Raw genomic sequence first — 15,054 nt, forward strand, 5'->3', positions numbered from 1 at the left:
CTTTATTGTCAATGGCTTCCATTACGTACAGACGGTGGAAATCGGGATCCTGGCCGGCAACCTTGAGGCATTCGTCCCATACCAGTGAATGCACGCCGAGTTCTGGCATCCAATGGAATTTGACAAAATGCCGTTTCCCTTCATTGTTGACTAGGACATACGTGTTGACACCGAATCCTTGCATCATTCGATACGATCGCGGAATGGCTCGGTCAGACATAGCCCACATGAACATGTGAGTGGCCTCTGGATGGAGGTAGACGAAATCCCAGAAGTTATTGTGCGCCGTTTGGGCTTGCGGCACCTCATTATGGGGCTCTGGCTTCACGGCATGAACTAATCATCGTTAGAGACATAGTTGCTTCACGATATCCTGACTGGAGCATATACCAAAGTCCGGAAATTTCATAGCATCTTGAATGAAAAATACTGGAATGTTATTCCCTACAAGGTCCCAGTTGCCTTCATCCGTATAAAATTTGACAGCAAAACCTCGAACATCACGAACCGTGTCGGCGCTGCCACGGCTACCCTGGACGGTCGAGAAACGAACAAAGACGGGAGTGGTACGAGATGTATCGGTCAGTACGCCGGCTGAAGTGACATCGGATGCACTCTCCAGGAGCATGAAATGACCAAAAGCTCCAGTTCCACGGGCATGCACAACACGTTCGGGAATGCGTTCGTGGTCGAAGCGGTGGATCTATACAATTGATCATATTGAGCTGGTGTTCCGCGAATTGATCTACCAGGATATCCATACCTTTTCTCTAGCAATCTGGTCTTCTAGCAAAGACGGACCGGTTCTGTGGTCGTCAACTGATTTCAACCAATTGTCTGTATTGCTCACTTTGGTGCCGTGGTCCGTTGTGATTGTCGCCGGTGCATGGACATCAGAGGTGTCGCGGGCAAGATCTTTGATCTTCTTATCCTGTGTCATTCCCTGTACCGCCTCCTTCATTTTGGTTAGACCGCCGGTTATATTAGCCATGGCTTTCAATCAGTGGGTGACAACTATTAAGAGTATCAAATTGGTAGCAACGAACAAGAGATTTGTTCAATCGGAGTGTGATTGGAGCGGAGATGCATTATATTGAACAGCTACTCCGTACAGAGGATTGATTCCAAGGAAGAAAGTGGAAACGTAATCATGACGTTCTCAACAGCTGGCTGCTGGTGTAGCTTCATGGTGATGGTGACAGTGCAGGAAACTGGGAAAGCTGTTTTGCGGACTGAACCCAAATCCCTGAAAACCAAGAGGAGGGGGAGAATACTGCAGATCTAGAGCTCGCTAGACCCCGTTCCAGCACTAATTCGAGATGCGGAGGTTTCACATTCTGCTGATTGTTGTCTGTATAGAAGCAGTCAGTTCCTCTTCCTCCTCCACAGACTGTTGGGGCCTGTGACGATGGGAGGCCTCGGAGAGTCGGGGTCGTCTCGATTCTGAAGGCCCCGTATGCATCGGATTATCTCAAATGCCAACTTGGTTTCCTAGAGTGTCATTTGCCCATCCAAGCATGCCCGATACCATTGCAGACTGTAGCAAAAAGGCGTGGTTGCTCACGAGAAGTTCGGATGAAAATCGCAGCGAGCAGGAAATGACGTCATTTTTGGAGCTGGATTTATAGTAAATCCGAGTTTAAGCTTACGTAAGCATGGCTATGGAGTATAGTTTATCCGAGGGTTGCGTTGAGGCCGAAACCTCGATATAATGACGACGAACGACGAGATGACAGGGAGCAGGGCAGGATGGGGAAAACGACAAAGCAGTACTGCCAGCAGGCTCTGGAAAGTGCACTTACAAGCTACTAGATCTCTAGTAACATTGTTTCGCTCCTTTATGTTAGCCAGAGCTGTCGGCGGAGTGATTACTGGAAGTGATATCCCGCTACAGGTCCATTCAACAGCTGTCTGTTTCCTTTGAAAACGTCAAGCATCTCAGTTTTGCAGCGGGCAATTGATCAGTCTGCAGAGTGTGAATAGGCACCTCTTGGGCCAACAGATGTAAACATGGAAAGGCTACTACCTCTGTCATACAATTGGCTTGGGTGCCACTGCAGCCTGGACTTCCATCGCACCTGACAATGTTCCAAGCTAGCAGCGACATTTTGATAGCCAACAACTCACTTGTTTAGCAACCTGGCAAGTGAATGTTTGAAATGCAGTTCTCGGCGCAGCGACACGCGGATTCTAGCCCTGTACATGTCTTCCCCACAATCTAACTATTGAGCCCGCTTTATATAAAGGCTTTCCTGTCACTCTTTCGCCCCTTCACCCTTCAACATTTCATTTTCTCATCTAACAGACTACCATCTTCATCTACAAGTCCTTCAAAAGTCCCTTATAGGAATCGGCCCAATCGAACTTACATTCACCCTTCACAGTCCGAGACACCCTAAATTGAATCGGGACGCGATGGCAGATGATCCAAAACCAAAAAGACGTCGCCGCTCCCGGAGAGGCAGCGCAGTCAAAACGCAGGGCACATCCCAAGCCTCACCCAAGAAAAATGTCCAATGTCCCGATTGTTCAAAAAGGTTTGTTAACATTCAGTCTCTGAAGCAACATCGGGCCGAAAAACACTCGGAGATGAACCGTAGTGAAGCTATTGTGGGCAATTATGCCGGTAGAGCCGAAGGGGTCAAACATCCGCGCGATATAACCGCTGAAGCTGGGGCAATATTCGAGGCTCGGACCATAATATCCGCCGATGAGCACGCCGGACTTCTGGCTTTGCTTGAGCAACAGTGTCATTCATTGGATGAGCTCCCTAAAATGTATCGATTGAAACAGTACAGCGAGGAGGAGATCGATGGTGTTAGCGTCTGCAAGAGATGCCATGGTAGGTATTTGAATTGATGGTGTTCTATCACAGAACGGAAGTGCTGACAATGCATAGGAATGAAACGAGACATTGAGGGAAGAAAAAGTTGTACTTACCACACTGAGAAACCTAAGCCGGTTGGTATATACAGATTTGCAAGTCCCTGTTTTTATTGATCTGGATTTCTGATCTATGGTATGATGTCTATAGATGCCTGCTGGAACGAGCCAGAAAAAACCCGTCTACAAATGTTGCAACACCAACAGCAAAGGATGCGTAAATGTTCCTACTCACGAGTACATGCTCCCCAGTAAAGGTCTTGCCTCTCGACTCCGCAAATGTCAGCTCACCCCGCTAGACCAAAGCTCCACTGCCCCCAAGCGCGCCGCTATCGCGCTTGATTGTGAAATGGTCGGTACTGTCGCGGGAGATTATCCAGTCAGCCTTAGCGCTGTCGACTATTTAACTGGTGAAGTTATTCTCAACCGCCTTGTACGCCCGTTGGTAAAAGTAACGGACTGGCGTGTGCGCATCACGGGAGTGACCGAGAAAACAATCGCGCAAGACAGAGCAGCACTGGAAGGATGGGAAGCTGCCCGAGCCGAACTATGGGCTTTTATGAACCCACAAACTATCCTCATTGGACATTCTCTAGCCAATGATTTGAAAGTCCTGGGGATGGTGCACACTCGAATTGTTGACTCGGAGATTCTCACAAAAAAGGCAGTCGGTCCGACGTGCAAGCGGGTCTGGGGTTTGAAGACGCTCTGCGAAACATTCCTGGGAATCCGCATCCAGGCCGGTAAAAAAGGACATAGCAGTTTGGAAGATGCACTTGCTACCCGTGAAATCGTCCTATGGTGTACCAAGAATCCGGAACATCTTGCTACTTGGGCGGAACAGAAAAGGGTACAGCTTGCGGAAGAGCGTGCGCTTATCGAACTAGCGAAGAACGAATTGAAGCAAAAGAAAATGGAAGACGGACAAAAGGAGGGGCGGGCACTTCCAATTTTGACACGGCGGTCTGAAGTGTTAGGGAAGAGGAAAGCAGAGACCCTGATAATTGAAATCAGCGAGTCTGAGGATACCGCCGACGATCTTGATTTTTAGCCTCTTCCGTCACGTCAAGGGCGAAAGTTGAGTAACGGCTAACTTTGATGACAATTAGTTGAGACAGAGAGTTTTGAATGTCGAGCTGGCCGTTAATTGTGCGCATTTCGGACTCTCATTTGCATTAACTGCGCTTGACACTTATTCTATGGCTTTTTCCACACTACATTCATAGCAGTAGTGGTTGTTTGTATCTGACCAGACTGCGCTATTTCAGGAGTATGGGGTATATAAGCAATACGGAAAATATGCCTTGAAATGCTAGAAATAGTGCCGCAGTTGAGCACAGGCTCAAACTGAAAAATATAAGTCAGAGCAAATAGGTAGGTAAGAGACCCCAATAACATCATTAGATCATTGCCAAAAACAGAAATTTTGCCCACAACACACCACATGGATGTAAACCTTGCCGAACATGGATCATCATTTGAACGAAATGTATTTGTACACCGGTCTGACATTGAAACGGTTAAAAGGCATATGCTGCTTCGTCTCTTCACTCTTTTTGCCCATGGTGATCCATACGAGAAGAGGGAGAAAGTCTCCAGTTTCTAAACGTCTGGTCGCTTATACGGGCACCGTTGGGGGTTTAATTTTAGGGGCGGACTTGGAAGTGACGGGGTCGAGTCGGCTAAGGACCCACATGAACAGGAATTGCATGATATAGGAGTAGATAAAGAGGAATTGTGTGCGTCTATTGCGCTGCGAACGGGCCACGGTGGGCATGGTGCCTCCACGGATTGGGCCGTCGCTCGAGGAGTCGGGGAGGAGGACGTATTTCAAGGACCGTAGCTGGCAAGCAGATGTGTTAATTCAAATTTCATCGAAAATATTTGGTGCATATGGGAAAAAGGCCTTACAAGGAAAAAGGCATTGGCCAGGAACGTATAAGTGAAAACGGCCCATCCCACCCAACCTCCAGTGCCTCGACCTGGGCTTAAACTTTCCGCTGCGACAAGAGTGATAATAATACCAACGAATTTGTACCCTGAGTAGGCGACCAAGTCCAGTAGTTGAGAGTCATTGCTAATACTGAGAATGTACATCGCGACCTTTAAGCAGATGATCTCAAATATCACAACTGCCAATGCTGTCGTGGTTATCGAGCCTAACAGCTCAGGGTGAAAGCTGCCACGGAAACCGGCCAGCACGGCAGAAAGGAGTATGTAGGTCACCAGTGCCATGGCCGGGATGTACATGTCCGGCGAATTGATGTCATCGCGGGGTGGTAGGTATATCGATGTGTATTGAGCTTGGGATATTTGGCCATTCGGACCTGTGGTCGAGGAGGACAGGCGGCCCTGCTGCCGAGACCACGGCTTGTGGCGCCATGGAAAAAGAACCAGGGCAAGTTTCTTGAGTACGTAGGAATTGGAAACGTTGAAGTAATGTTTCAATGCCGGAATGGAGACATATCGATTGAACTGCACAATGATAAAGTTAGAGTATAGTCTCGGGCACCATGGGAGTATGGGGTTCGTACATTCTGCTCCATATATTCCTGGCCAGCCATCATGGCCGATTTCCCAACCTGAAAGCCCATATGAGCCGTAGGATCCGTAATGAAGCCCCCAAACCCGGGTGCAAATGTGCCGCTGCCCCCTTGTGCGGGCGCAGGCTGGTATGGGTTTCCATAGCTGGATTGCTGCGGCTGTTGCGTCGTAGGAGGCGGTGGTGACCGCATCATTGGTACTGTGGAAACATGCTGAGGAACCGGGTGGTGAAGAGGAGGGGATTGGGCCGGTGGGGGGCCTTGGAAGGGCGTTCGGTGCATGGTGACTTTGAGGTTGTTCGGGGGAGGAAGCTATGATATGAGGACAGATGGCGGAAATTGACTGAAAAGGGTGCGACCCTTGGCCACGGTGTCAGAGGATGGGTTTATATCTGTAAATGATATATCATCTGTACACTGGTGAAAAGGACAATCCCCCCGGCCTGTGCTTTTGATATCAATATCTGTTCAGATTCAGCAGCCCGAAGTTTGAAGATCGCCTTCAGTTGGTCCGTGCGCACAGCTGGAGACTCAACTTCTGATGCAGGGATAACCGCCTCTGATAGACAACTCTTTCGCAGCAACCGCAAATCTCCTAGTTTTGTTTCCTGCTGGGAGTGGACAAGGAACAGCACAGTCAGTATGTTGGACTCTTTTGAAATTATCACCACCTCAGGTGTTGTTCTCTGGTCAAAATCATATGCCCCGGTCGGCGCACATATCGTCAACAGTCTAATCAACACTGTTTTCATTGAAGAGAAGATACACCTCCCTGAAGCCGGTGCAGAGAGCTCTACGCAACAATATAAAAAGGAAAAATATACCTTGAGATGGACGAGGTCAAAGGATCTAGGGCTACTTTTCGTTGTAAGATGCGCACTCTTGAATCTACGCGGCTTGATCCCTCTGACGCTTTTGCGGTCCTAGGTCGTTTACCAGTCTCTTCTGCATTTGACCTGGATCGACGAGCTACTCGAAAATATCAAAACCATTTTCATAGATCTATATAAGGAGCAGCTGAAGGGGCCGAGGTGCAGAGTGGTGGAATATCCGTTCGACCCTTATTTCGAGCAGCAACTTCAAGAGCTGGAGCGCGCCGCGGGATCCTCTATCGAAGATGGGCCTCGACTAATTGTGGAAGATAAGAAAGATACATTAGCCCATGCGGACACAGGAGGGCCACCACCTCCACCGGTTCCCGGTCTCTTGCCTGGTAGGTTATGTCTCCAAGCTGCCCTGGCCTTTCGGATTCTAATATCTTAGTAGTGCAGCAACGAGCTGCACAGGTGTCGGTGGTGTCAGAAGATAGTACGCCATCCATGTCCCCGGGGACCTCGCGATCCGCGTCTCCGGCACGAAACCACATTTTGACAGGGAAGTCTGGGCCTGGCGGGCGGGTTTCAAGGCGTGCTCGCAAGGCTGCCAGTGCTACTAACTCTGCTCAAAATGGCGACACCCCCAAGAAAGGGAAGACTCCGAAAGGTGGGCAAAAGAAGCTGAGGAAATGGGGCGTGGATGGTCTTGCCGAGGAGGATGATGGGGAGATCCTTGACTACTCCGCTTCGGATGCAAATGCTCCCGAGTCGGCGCCAGGAGTTCAAGTTGAAGCAGTTGATTCTAGTAAATGGGGCACCAAAACCTCCAAAGGCCAATTTGTTTTGAAGGATTTAGGAGATGAGGTCCATTCTATCTTGGAAAAAGCAGACCAGCAGAAAACCAAGTCCAGTACCTCCAGTGGCATGGTCAGTTCTGGTCTCGGTGCGATCAGTGGTTTATTCCGTAACGTGATCGGTGGAAAGGTTTTGACGAAGGCAGACCTTGAGAACCCGTTAAAGGCCATGGAAGACCATCTATTGAAGAAGAACGTTGCGCGCGAGGCTGCTGTCCGACTATGCGAGGGCGTGGAACAAGAGCTAGTCGGAAAGAAAACAGGCAGTTTCCAGAGCATTGATGCCGCACTCCGGTCGGCAATGGAATCTTCGCTTCAAAAGATTCTCACGCCCACTTCGTCCCTGGATCTTCTCCGCGAAATTGAGGCCGTAACCTCGCCTCACGATAGGCAGCAAGCTCGCCGACCATACGTGATTTCAATCGTGGGCGTCAATGGAGTGGGTAAGTCGACTAACCTCAGCAAAATCTGTTTTTTCCTCCTTCAAAACAACTACAAGGTTCTCATCGCTGCCTGCGACACGTTCCGTTCTGGGGCTGTGGAGCAGCTGCGCGTCCATGCACGGAACTTGAAGGAGCTGAGCGAGAGGGAAAACGTTGGCCATATCGAACTGTATGAAAAGGGATACGGCAAAGACGCTGCAAACGTTGCCAAAGATGCGGTCGCCTACGCCGCAAGCAGCAACTTTGACGTCGTCCTCATCGACACCGCAGGTCGTCGACACAACGACCAGCGGCTGATGTCCTCGTTGGAGAAGTTTGCCAAATTTGCGGCTCCAGATAAGATTTTCATGGTTGGCGAAGCACTTGTCGGCACGGACAGTGTCATGCAAGCGCGGAATTTCAACCAAGCGTTTGGAACCGGGAGGGGCCTTGACGGGTTCATCATCAGCAAGTGCGACACTGTTGGGGACATGGTTGGGACACTGGTCAGCATGGTGCACGCGACCGGCATCCCCATCGTCTTCCTTGGAGTCGGCCAGCATTACGGCGATCTCAGGGGCTTGAGCGTCTCGTGGGCGGTTGGGCTGCTGATGAGGTAAGCAGTAAGCGCCGGGCTCGCGTCTAATGTCTTGGCGTGGGATGGCGGCGCAATGTCCGCGGCTTGGCGCGTTTAACGGCTTTTTTTTCGCTTTTGTTGGAAGCCAGCAATTCTTGTTTATCGTTGCGGCAGCTAGTTGTTAGGTCTCTTTTGGAAATGTGATTGCTCTTTATCTGAATCCTCTGTGCCGCTGGCCCATCACCGGCCGTTCCTGAATCAGAGAGCCAGCGTTCTTTGTCACCGCTTCGGGCCCGCACATTATCGTCATCATTTCAAGACAACTTCATCCAGGCAGACCCAATTGCTCCGTTACCAGCATGCGCGATCTCTTCTAGCATCTCACTCTGATAATTACATTGCTATCTGAACTGTTCGGACGCTATGGCGGCTCGTCCTCTGGTACCCAGGCGAAAATCCTCCACACCGCGTTACCACACCTTTGAGACGGCGCCACCCGCGTCGCGCGGCCGCCCTCTTCGCAGCGACTCTACCCTCTTCCTCCAAGGATCGGAAACTGAAAGCGATGACGAGAGCGACCAAAACTCCTTCACTGGCACACCGATGCCGATGAGACAAATGGCGGTGCTCGCTCTGATAGCGCTTTGCGAACAGACGGCCCTAAACTCCATCAGCCCTTACCTGCCAGACATGGCCGCTTCGTTTCCAGAAACCGAACATAGCAAAGTGGGAATGTATGTTGGAACAATCGCTTCGTCATTCGCCTTCGCACAGTTCGTTACAAACTACTTCTGGGGCTGGCTCTCGGATCGGATTGGTCGCAAGCCGGTTATCCTGCTCGGGACGATCCTAACGGCGGCGTGCTTTGGGGCCTTTGGGTTTTGCAGGACACTTTGGCAGGCGGTTCTAGTGCAGGTTCTTATGGGAGCAGTCAATGGGAACCAGGGAGTGGTTTCGACGTGTTTGGGAGAAATCACGGACCGCAGCAACCAGTCGCGTGCGTTCACTTATTTGCCCGTGATTTATGGCGTGGGAGGGATCACAGGCCCGGTGCTTGGTGGCCTCCTGGTGTCTAAAAAAGCCATTCTCGACGAGAGATTCCCCTATCTTGGCCCAAACCTCGCCTCCGCAGCGATTTTGGTCTTTGACTTTATTGTGGCATCGTTCTTCTTGGAAGAAAGCCTTGAAAATGCAGTCACGCTTCCTGCTATCGGAAAAAAAGTTCATGATATGTTCACTTGGCTGTGGCAGTTTACATGCTCGACAAGACCGTCCTACTTGAGGAGTAGGAGCTCCTCTGCGAGGTCCAGGCGGCGCAGAAGCTACAACAGCGACACAAGCGCCGACACTAGCAATGTCGAATCGACTACGGCGCCTCTCTTCGGCCACCGGCGGAATCACGAGCAGCTAAACAGCGACGAAGTGCTGAACCGAGACGTGATCCTCTTACTCATCACATACTTGATTTTTGCTCTGTCAAATGTTTCATATAACTCTCTGTATCCGATATTTGGCCAGGCTTCACCGCCGGCCGGCCGTGGACTTACTCCCCAAGAGATCGGCCTTTCTTTGGGGTTTGCAGGCGTCGTCACGATAGCGTTTCAAGTATGTATATTCGGCAAGCTACGAGATAAAATGGGGAATAGGTGGTCGTACCGTGCTGGCCTGTTTGGCTTTGTGATATCCTTTGCTCTGATGCCCTTTGTCGGGTACAAAGACAAGGCCGCGCTGGAGGGTAAAATGTCACGGAGCGGCATTTTGCTTGCCATCGAGCTTTGTGTTGTCTTACTCTTAAAGACTATTTCAGCGGTCGGCGGCTTGACCAGCGCCCTACTCTTGGTATGTCATCATTCCTCCCGGGCTAATATCGAGTGAACTTGCTAACTGAAACCAGATCACAAACTCTGCGCCAGACAACTCGGTTCTCGGCGCCCTCAACGGCCTCGCACAGACCCTTTCCGCAGCCGGTCGCGCAGCCGGACCCTTCTTATCTGGCAGCCTGTTCTCTATCGCGATGAAAGTGAAACCAAAAGGGGAAGCGCTCGCCTTTGGTGTTTTTGGCGGTATCGCGTTCCTTGGGTTTCTGCTTAGTTTCGGGATTCGATCTCGAAATTTAGAGGCAGAGGGATGGCGAGAACCGAGCGACGGTGACGACGATGACGATGATATCAATAAATCTGATGATGATGAAAATGGGCATGCTACTGTTTGACATAAAGAACTAAAAGGACAGTCCGTCAATATAGATCTTAGTGTACTTATGAAATGTATATATTTTGGCTCCTGTGTATGTATTGGGTGCACTGTACCATTCAAGAGAGCGTTTTGTTGGGACGAATGTATTGATGCTTTTTAGCGGGATGACGAGGATTAGTGGAATGCGAGCTGTTCTTTTGCTACGCTTGTTCCTGTTTTGCTGGACCTGTTTCCACCTCACATTCAAAAGGTCTCTGAAACCGTGGACCGAAGCTCTAGGATGGAACATGTAATAGAAGGTTTACATTGTAGAATATCCATGATTTATCAAAATGAAATCAATCTGAAACTAGATGGTATCCATGCATGCCAAACTATGACAAAAAGAGTCAATCTAGAGTCCTATGCTGGTTGAATAGTAGTATGCCCTATAATTCTGAAATTGTATATTAGCTTCAGACTCATCAAACAATGAAGTAAATGACAAGTAACAAAAATGGTTGTCCTCAGCGATCTTGGTGTAAAAGGAAATATCATTGCCCGTAGGCATCATTTACTATCTAGTGCGTTTGTGTGTCATCACAGACAAAATGTAGCAGAGTAAATGTACGCGAGGTTGGTTTACCTTTGTTTTAGTAGCCTAGAGAAGCATTCTTTTTTCGTAATATAGCTTACAAGCCTTCATCCAGAGAGTCCATTTACTCATGAGGTATGAAGCAGAATAGGCGCATGGCAGGGGCCTAACCAAGTTACCTAGAAACCGAAGCTTGAGTCAGCCATTAAACCCGTACGACAAGCCTTGATAGATCATAATCCAGAACGAAAACAGAGTCAGAATATGTAAGAAAGTAGCTATCATTATCCAGCCATTGCATACGAAACCCAGGCGGGGGCTTCACAATGGTGGTTCAACCGCAAATTACCGCATCATTAAAGGAACCAGCTGGTGAGACGAGAGAAGAAGTTCAGACTTACCAGTTAGTAGGTGGACTCAGATGGTCGACCACCATCGATGAAGCACAAGAAGATGATGTTGGTTGAAGGAAGAAAAAGATTTTCGCGCGGAAGAAAGAAGGACTAGCGCCAACGAACCGGGGGAGGGCGCTAAACCCAGAGCGGAAGCCCTAGATTACGTTAGCGTAGGGTTAAGCGAGGGAGGGTTTTGTGGGCAAACGCTGAGTCTCCCGAAATTCGCGGTGCAAGATATCGACAACGACCATCCGACACCTAATCCAACGACCAACTAGACCGGTGGATTGTGAGCGAGCCCCTTCCCCGTGCGCCTCTTGAGGATTCCAACCGACTGACGATTTTGTGCGCCCAGGAAGCCTTCGCCATGACTCAGATCGATATCAAGACCTCGTCATGGAAGCTCGTTGAGGTGGGCCGCGTTGTGCTCATCCGGAGCGGCCCCTACTCGGGCAAATTGGCTGTGATCGCTGAGATTATCGACCACAAGCGCGTATGTTTTACCCGCCGCTCGAATTGGGACACCTGTGACATTAGGAACCCCGGATTCTGACGAGATTTCGCTCCTCTAGGTCCTTGTCGATGGTCCTTCGGGTCAAGAGAACAAAGTCGTCCCTCGCCATGCCATTTCCCTCGCACACGTCACCCTGACGCCCTTCACCATCCCCAAACTCCCACTCGCTGCCGGCACCGGACCGATCAAGAAGATGTGGGAGAAGGCTGAGATCGACGCGAAATGGGCACAGAGTGGTTTTGCGAAGAAGCGGGAACAACAAGAGCGGAGACGCAACCTCACCGACTTTGAGCGCTTCAAGGTTATGAGACTGAAGAAACAGGTTCGTACGACCCGGCTATCCAGGCATCGTGTGGAATTTGCACCCGGTTGGGGCTGCAATAGTTGGAAACTACCAAAATAGCTCGGCTGGCTAATAAATACGTGCTTACAGGCTCGCTATGAGGTGCAAAAGGCACACGCTAAGATCCGCGCTGCTTCGTGAACGGGGTGAGGAAGACAATACTGGGGTGGTGGGAATGGCGAATGGGTTGTTTCCCCTGCTTGTTGGATGTTGCCCGATTCCCATTCAACAATTACAGCTGGAATCAATGTCATTCCGATCTTGAGAACTGACACTTTTCCAAAAAACTTCTTAATGAATCGGAATAAATGGCTATGGTCCTTGACAACTTCCTGTTTGTACTTGTCTAGGAATCCCAATACCGGTGGGCTTCTGGCGCCTGTGGGTATGGTTTGTAGCAACGTGATTACAATTTGCAATAAATGCTGTAGAATTCATGAATAACATGACATACCCACGATTCTTTAATTTTGCCTGGAACATCAATCTACGCGTTGTAGTCTTGGGAGGCCTAGGCGTGTGAATAAAGGCCTTGGGGGTTGGAATCTCGCTAAACGATATTCGGCAAGGCCCCCCAAAGCCCTCGATGTATTCAACCAGCTACACACACCTCACATAACCCTCCCAGCATCACAACCCGGCACCGTCAAGCTCTCGATTCAAAGCCTTCTTCTGCCAAGGTAGGTTGAATTGGATTTTCTGCCATCTTTAATTACCTCCTCTGGTGTCGCTTTGACGGAGCGCCAGGATCTACGCAAAGGTTCAATTGTGTGCTGTAATTCTGACAACTCGCGATACAGCTCCCATAAGACAACCATGGCCAACCCACGAGTAGAAGAACTCCCTGACGACGAGGTCCCAAAGACCACCGTCGAAGACGCCGGCGAGAGCTCCGAATCGGAAGCCGAAGCTGGCGAAGAGCCAACCATCCCCGGCGGCGCTGCCATCACCGTCCACTCCCGCAACGAGAAGAAGGCCCGCAAGGCAATCGGAAAGCTGGGATTGAAGCACGTCCCCGGAATCACTCGTGTCACTCTCCGCCGCCCCAAGAACGTAAGATTTGAACTACGCAGATAAACAATCGCTAGGACGTTGCTAACTAGGCCATTGGGTAGATTCTCTTCGTCATCAACCAGCCAGATGTCTACCGCTCGCCCTCCAGCAATACCTGGATGTATGTCTCTCCGCTTTTCCATATCTATTTACAGTGGGTAGGCCACAGTTTGCTAATCGGCTCTGTAGCATCTTCGGTGAGGCCAAGATTGAGGACTTGAACTCCCAGGCCCAAGCGTCTGCCGCCCAGCAGCTCTCTGCCGCGGAGGCCGGAAACGGAGAGCACGCGGGCCACGAGCACATCGATCTCGGCAAGGGAAAGGCTGCTGAGACTGAAAAGAAGGAGGAAGAGGAAGAAGAGGAGGGCGAGACTGACGAGACTGGTCTTGAGGCGAAGGATATCGAATTGGTCATGGCCCAGGCCAACGTATCGAGGTCAAAGGCCATCAAAGCACTTAAAGAGAACGATAATGATATCGTCAACTCTATCATGGCGCTGAGCGTATGAGGGGATCGGGCCTTTTAGCAGGCAAAAATCTTCGTGTATGCTACTTGGGGAGTAACCCTCCTGTTTAATGGCTTCGGGTTCTGTGGATGTCTACGAGGCGCACGTAAATCGGACTTTAAAAAACCATTTAGGTGAATGCCATCTGCATAGATCTTACAATTCAATGCTTTCTCCCCTTCTTCTCATCTCTCATTTCCTCAGATATCAGTTTGGGCCAAGACTCGCGACAGTGGGTCACGTGACTCGCCAGCCGGGCTTCTGGCAACAATCTCTCTCGTTCAACGTCTGGCTAATCGGTATCACCCTTCAACCACCACGCACACTCCACACATCGTCGCAATGGCTGTAGCAGTAAGTCAATAGGCCATGCCAACCCACATGGCTACCTTTATTCCCGCCATTGGAACGATGCCACTGACAATCCCGAACCCTTCCAGCGCAGCGCAGCTCTCAAACTCGACTGGGCCAAGGTCTCCGCCTCCCTCGGTCTCCGAGGAGGCACCGCCGCTTCCCTCCAGGCGTTCAAGAAGCGCAACGACGATGCCCGCCGCAAGGTGCAGACTCTCTCCGAGGCTCCGCAGGACATCGACTTTGCACATTACCGCGGCGTCTTGAAGAACAAGGCCATCGTGGACGAGATCGAGAAGCAGATGAAGTCTTTCAAGCCCCAGACCTACGACGTCAGCCGGCAATTGAAGGCCATTGAGGCATTTGAAGCACAGGCCGTTGCGAGCGCCGAGGCTACAAAGGGCAAGGTTGAAGAGGAGTTGAAGTATTTGGAGAAGACGTTGGATAACATCGAGACCGCCCGGCCATGGGAAGAGCTCTCTGTGGTATGTTCCTGTGCAGTCTAGATTTTGCACGTGAGTATGGGTTACTGAGTCGATTTTCTCTACTTCTAGGACGACATTGTCAAGGCTCAACCCGAGATCGAGAAGAAGACCGCTGAGTTGGTGAAGAGGGGTATCTGGGTGCCACCAGGCTACAAGGTTCGTGCATTGGCCGATGCAGTGGCTAGATATGATGCTGACCTATCTTTTAACAGGAGAAATATGGCGACCTCTCCTTCTTATAAATTATCATTGCATCTGCATTGGGTCAAGGTTGGGTTGTTCGGCCTCTGTAGCAGTTTCAAAGATACAAAATCTGTGCAATCATCCTTGGCCTGTCGATTTATATTTTCAGAGAGCATTCCAGTTCCCTGGAATTGTATAGAATAAACCGTTTTCTTGAATCAGACGATTGTGCCTTGTTCTATATTCTCAGCTCATTTGCCTGTTGGATTGTTGCGCCGTTTCAATATCGTTTCCCCCGGAACCTCATGCCATGTATCGACCAGTGACAGTGGCCCAGAACCGGTCACAAGCGCGGCAGGAG

General features: G+C 50.2%; 7 protein-coding genes across 7 annotated transcripts in view; 5 read left to right on the plus strand and 2 right to left on the minus strand.

Annotated features, from left to right (window-relative positions):
* The window catches only part of UREG_03559 (catalase A), a gene marked incomplete at both ends in the record, with an annotated part of 2,321 nt that extends 1,330 nt beyond the window's left edge, over window positions 1–991 (minus strand). The window contains 3 exons of the mRNA XM_002543996.1: window positions 30–336; window positions 391–703; window positions 764–991. Coding sequence (XP_002544042.1) covers window positions 30–336; window positions 391–703; window positions 764–991 — 848 coding nt within the window. The remainder of the gene's footprint in view (window positions 1–29; window positions 337–390; window positions 704–763) is intronic.
* Window positions 992–2,415: 1,424 nt separating this feature from the next.
* UREG_03560 (uncharacterized protein) lies at window positions 2,416–3,934 on the plus strand (the record flags this gene model as incomplete). The annotated part of the gene is made up of 3 exons (XM_002543997.1): window positions 2,416–2,842; window positions 2,900–2,961; window positions 3,035–3,934. The coding sequence occupies 3 exons, from the start codon at window positions 2,416–2,418 to the stop codon at window positions 3,932–3,934; spliced, it is 1,389 nt and encodes a 462-aa protein (XP_002544043.1).
* A 567-nt stretch (window positions 3,935–4,501) lies between these two features.
* UREG_03561 (uncharacterized protein) lies at window positions 4,502–5,708 on the minus strand (the record flags this gene model as incomplete). The annotated part of the gene is made up of 3 exons (XM_002543998.1): window positions 4,502–4,726; window positions 4,795–5,358; window positions 5,418–5,708. The coding sequence occupies 3 exons, from the start codon at window positions 5,706–5,708 to the stop codon at window positions 4,502–4,504; spliced, it is 1,080 nt and encodes a 359-aa protein (XP_002544044.1).
* A 548-nt stretch (window positions 5,709–6,256) lies between these two features.
* On the plus strand, window positions 6,257–8,137 carry UREG_03562 (uncharacterized protein; the record flags this gene model as incomplete). The annotated part of the gene is made up of 3 exons (XM_002543999.1): window positions 6,257–6,265; window positions 6,354–6,639; window positions 6,693–8,137. 3 exons carry the CDS (start codon window positions 6,257–6,259, stop codon window positions 8,135–8,137), a joined length of 1,740 nt encoding a protein of 579 aa, XP_002544045.1.
* A 647-nt stretch (window positions 8,138–8,784) lies between these two features.
* On the plus strand, window positions 8,785–10,306 carry UREG_03563 (uncharacterized protein; the record flags this gene model as incomplete). The annotated part of the gene is made up of 2 exons (XM_002544000.1): window positions 8,785–9,933; window positions 9,989–10,306. The coding sequence occupies 2 exons, from the start codon at window positions 8,785–8,787 to the stop codon at window positions 10,304–10,306; spliced, it is 1,467 nt and encodes a 488-aa protein (XP_002544046.1).
* A 1,320-nt stretch (window positions 10,307–11,626) lies between these two features.
* Window positions 11,627–12,257, plus strand: UREG_03564 (60S ribosomal protein L14-B; the record flags this gene model as incomplete). The annotated part of the gene is made up of 3 exons (XM_002544001.1): window positions 11,627–11,752; window positions 11,832–12,095; window positions 12,207–12,257. 3 exons carry the CDS (start codon window positions 11,627–11,629, stop codon window positions 12,255–12,257), a joined length of 441 nt encoding a protein of 146 aa, XP_002544047.1.
* Window positions 12,258–12,932: 675 nt separating this feature from the next.
* On the plus strand, window positions 12,933–14,752 carry UREG_03565 (ATP synthase D chain, mitochondrial; the record flags this gene model as incomplete). The annotated part of the gene is made up of 7 exons (XM_002544002.1): window positions 12,933–13,169; window positions 13,232–13,290; window positions 13,359–13,671; window positions 13,879–14,028; window positions 14,115–14,510; window positions 14,580–14,666; window positions 14,723–14,752. The coding sequence occupies 7 exons, from the start codon at window positions 12,933–12,935 to the stop codon at window positions 14,750–14,752; spliced, it is 1,272 nt and encodes a 423-aa protein (XP_002544048.1).
* Between the last annotated feature and the right edge of the window lie 302 nt (window positions 14,753–15,054).

The sequence above is a fragment of the Uncinocarpus reesii genome, genomic scaffold (genome assembly GCF_000003515.1).
Source record: "Uncinocarpus reesii 1704 scaffold_2 genomic scaffold, whole genome shotgun sequence".
Taxonomy (NCBI): Eukaryota; Fungi; Ascomycota; class Eurotiomycetes; order Onygenales; family Onygenaceae; genus Uncinocarpus; species Uncinocarpus reesii.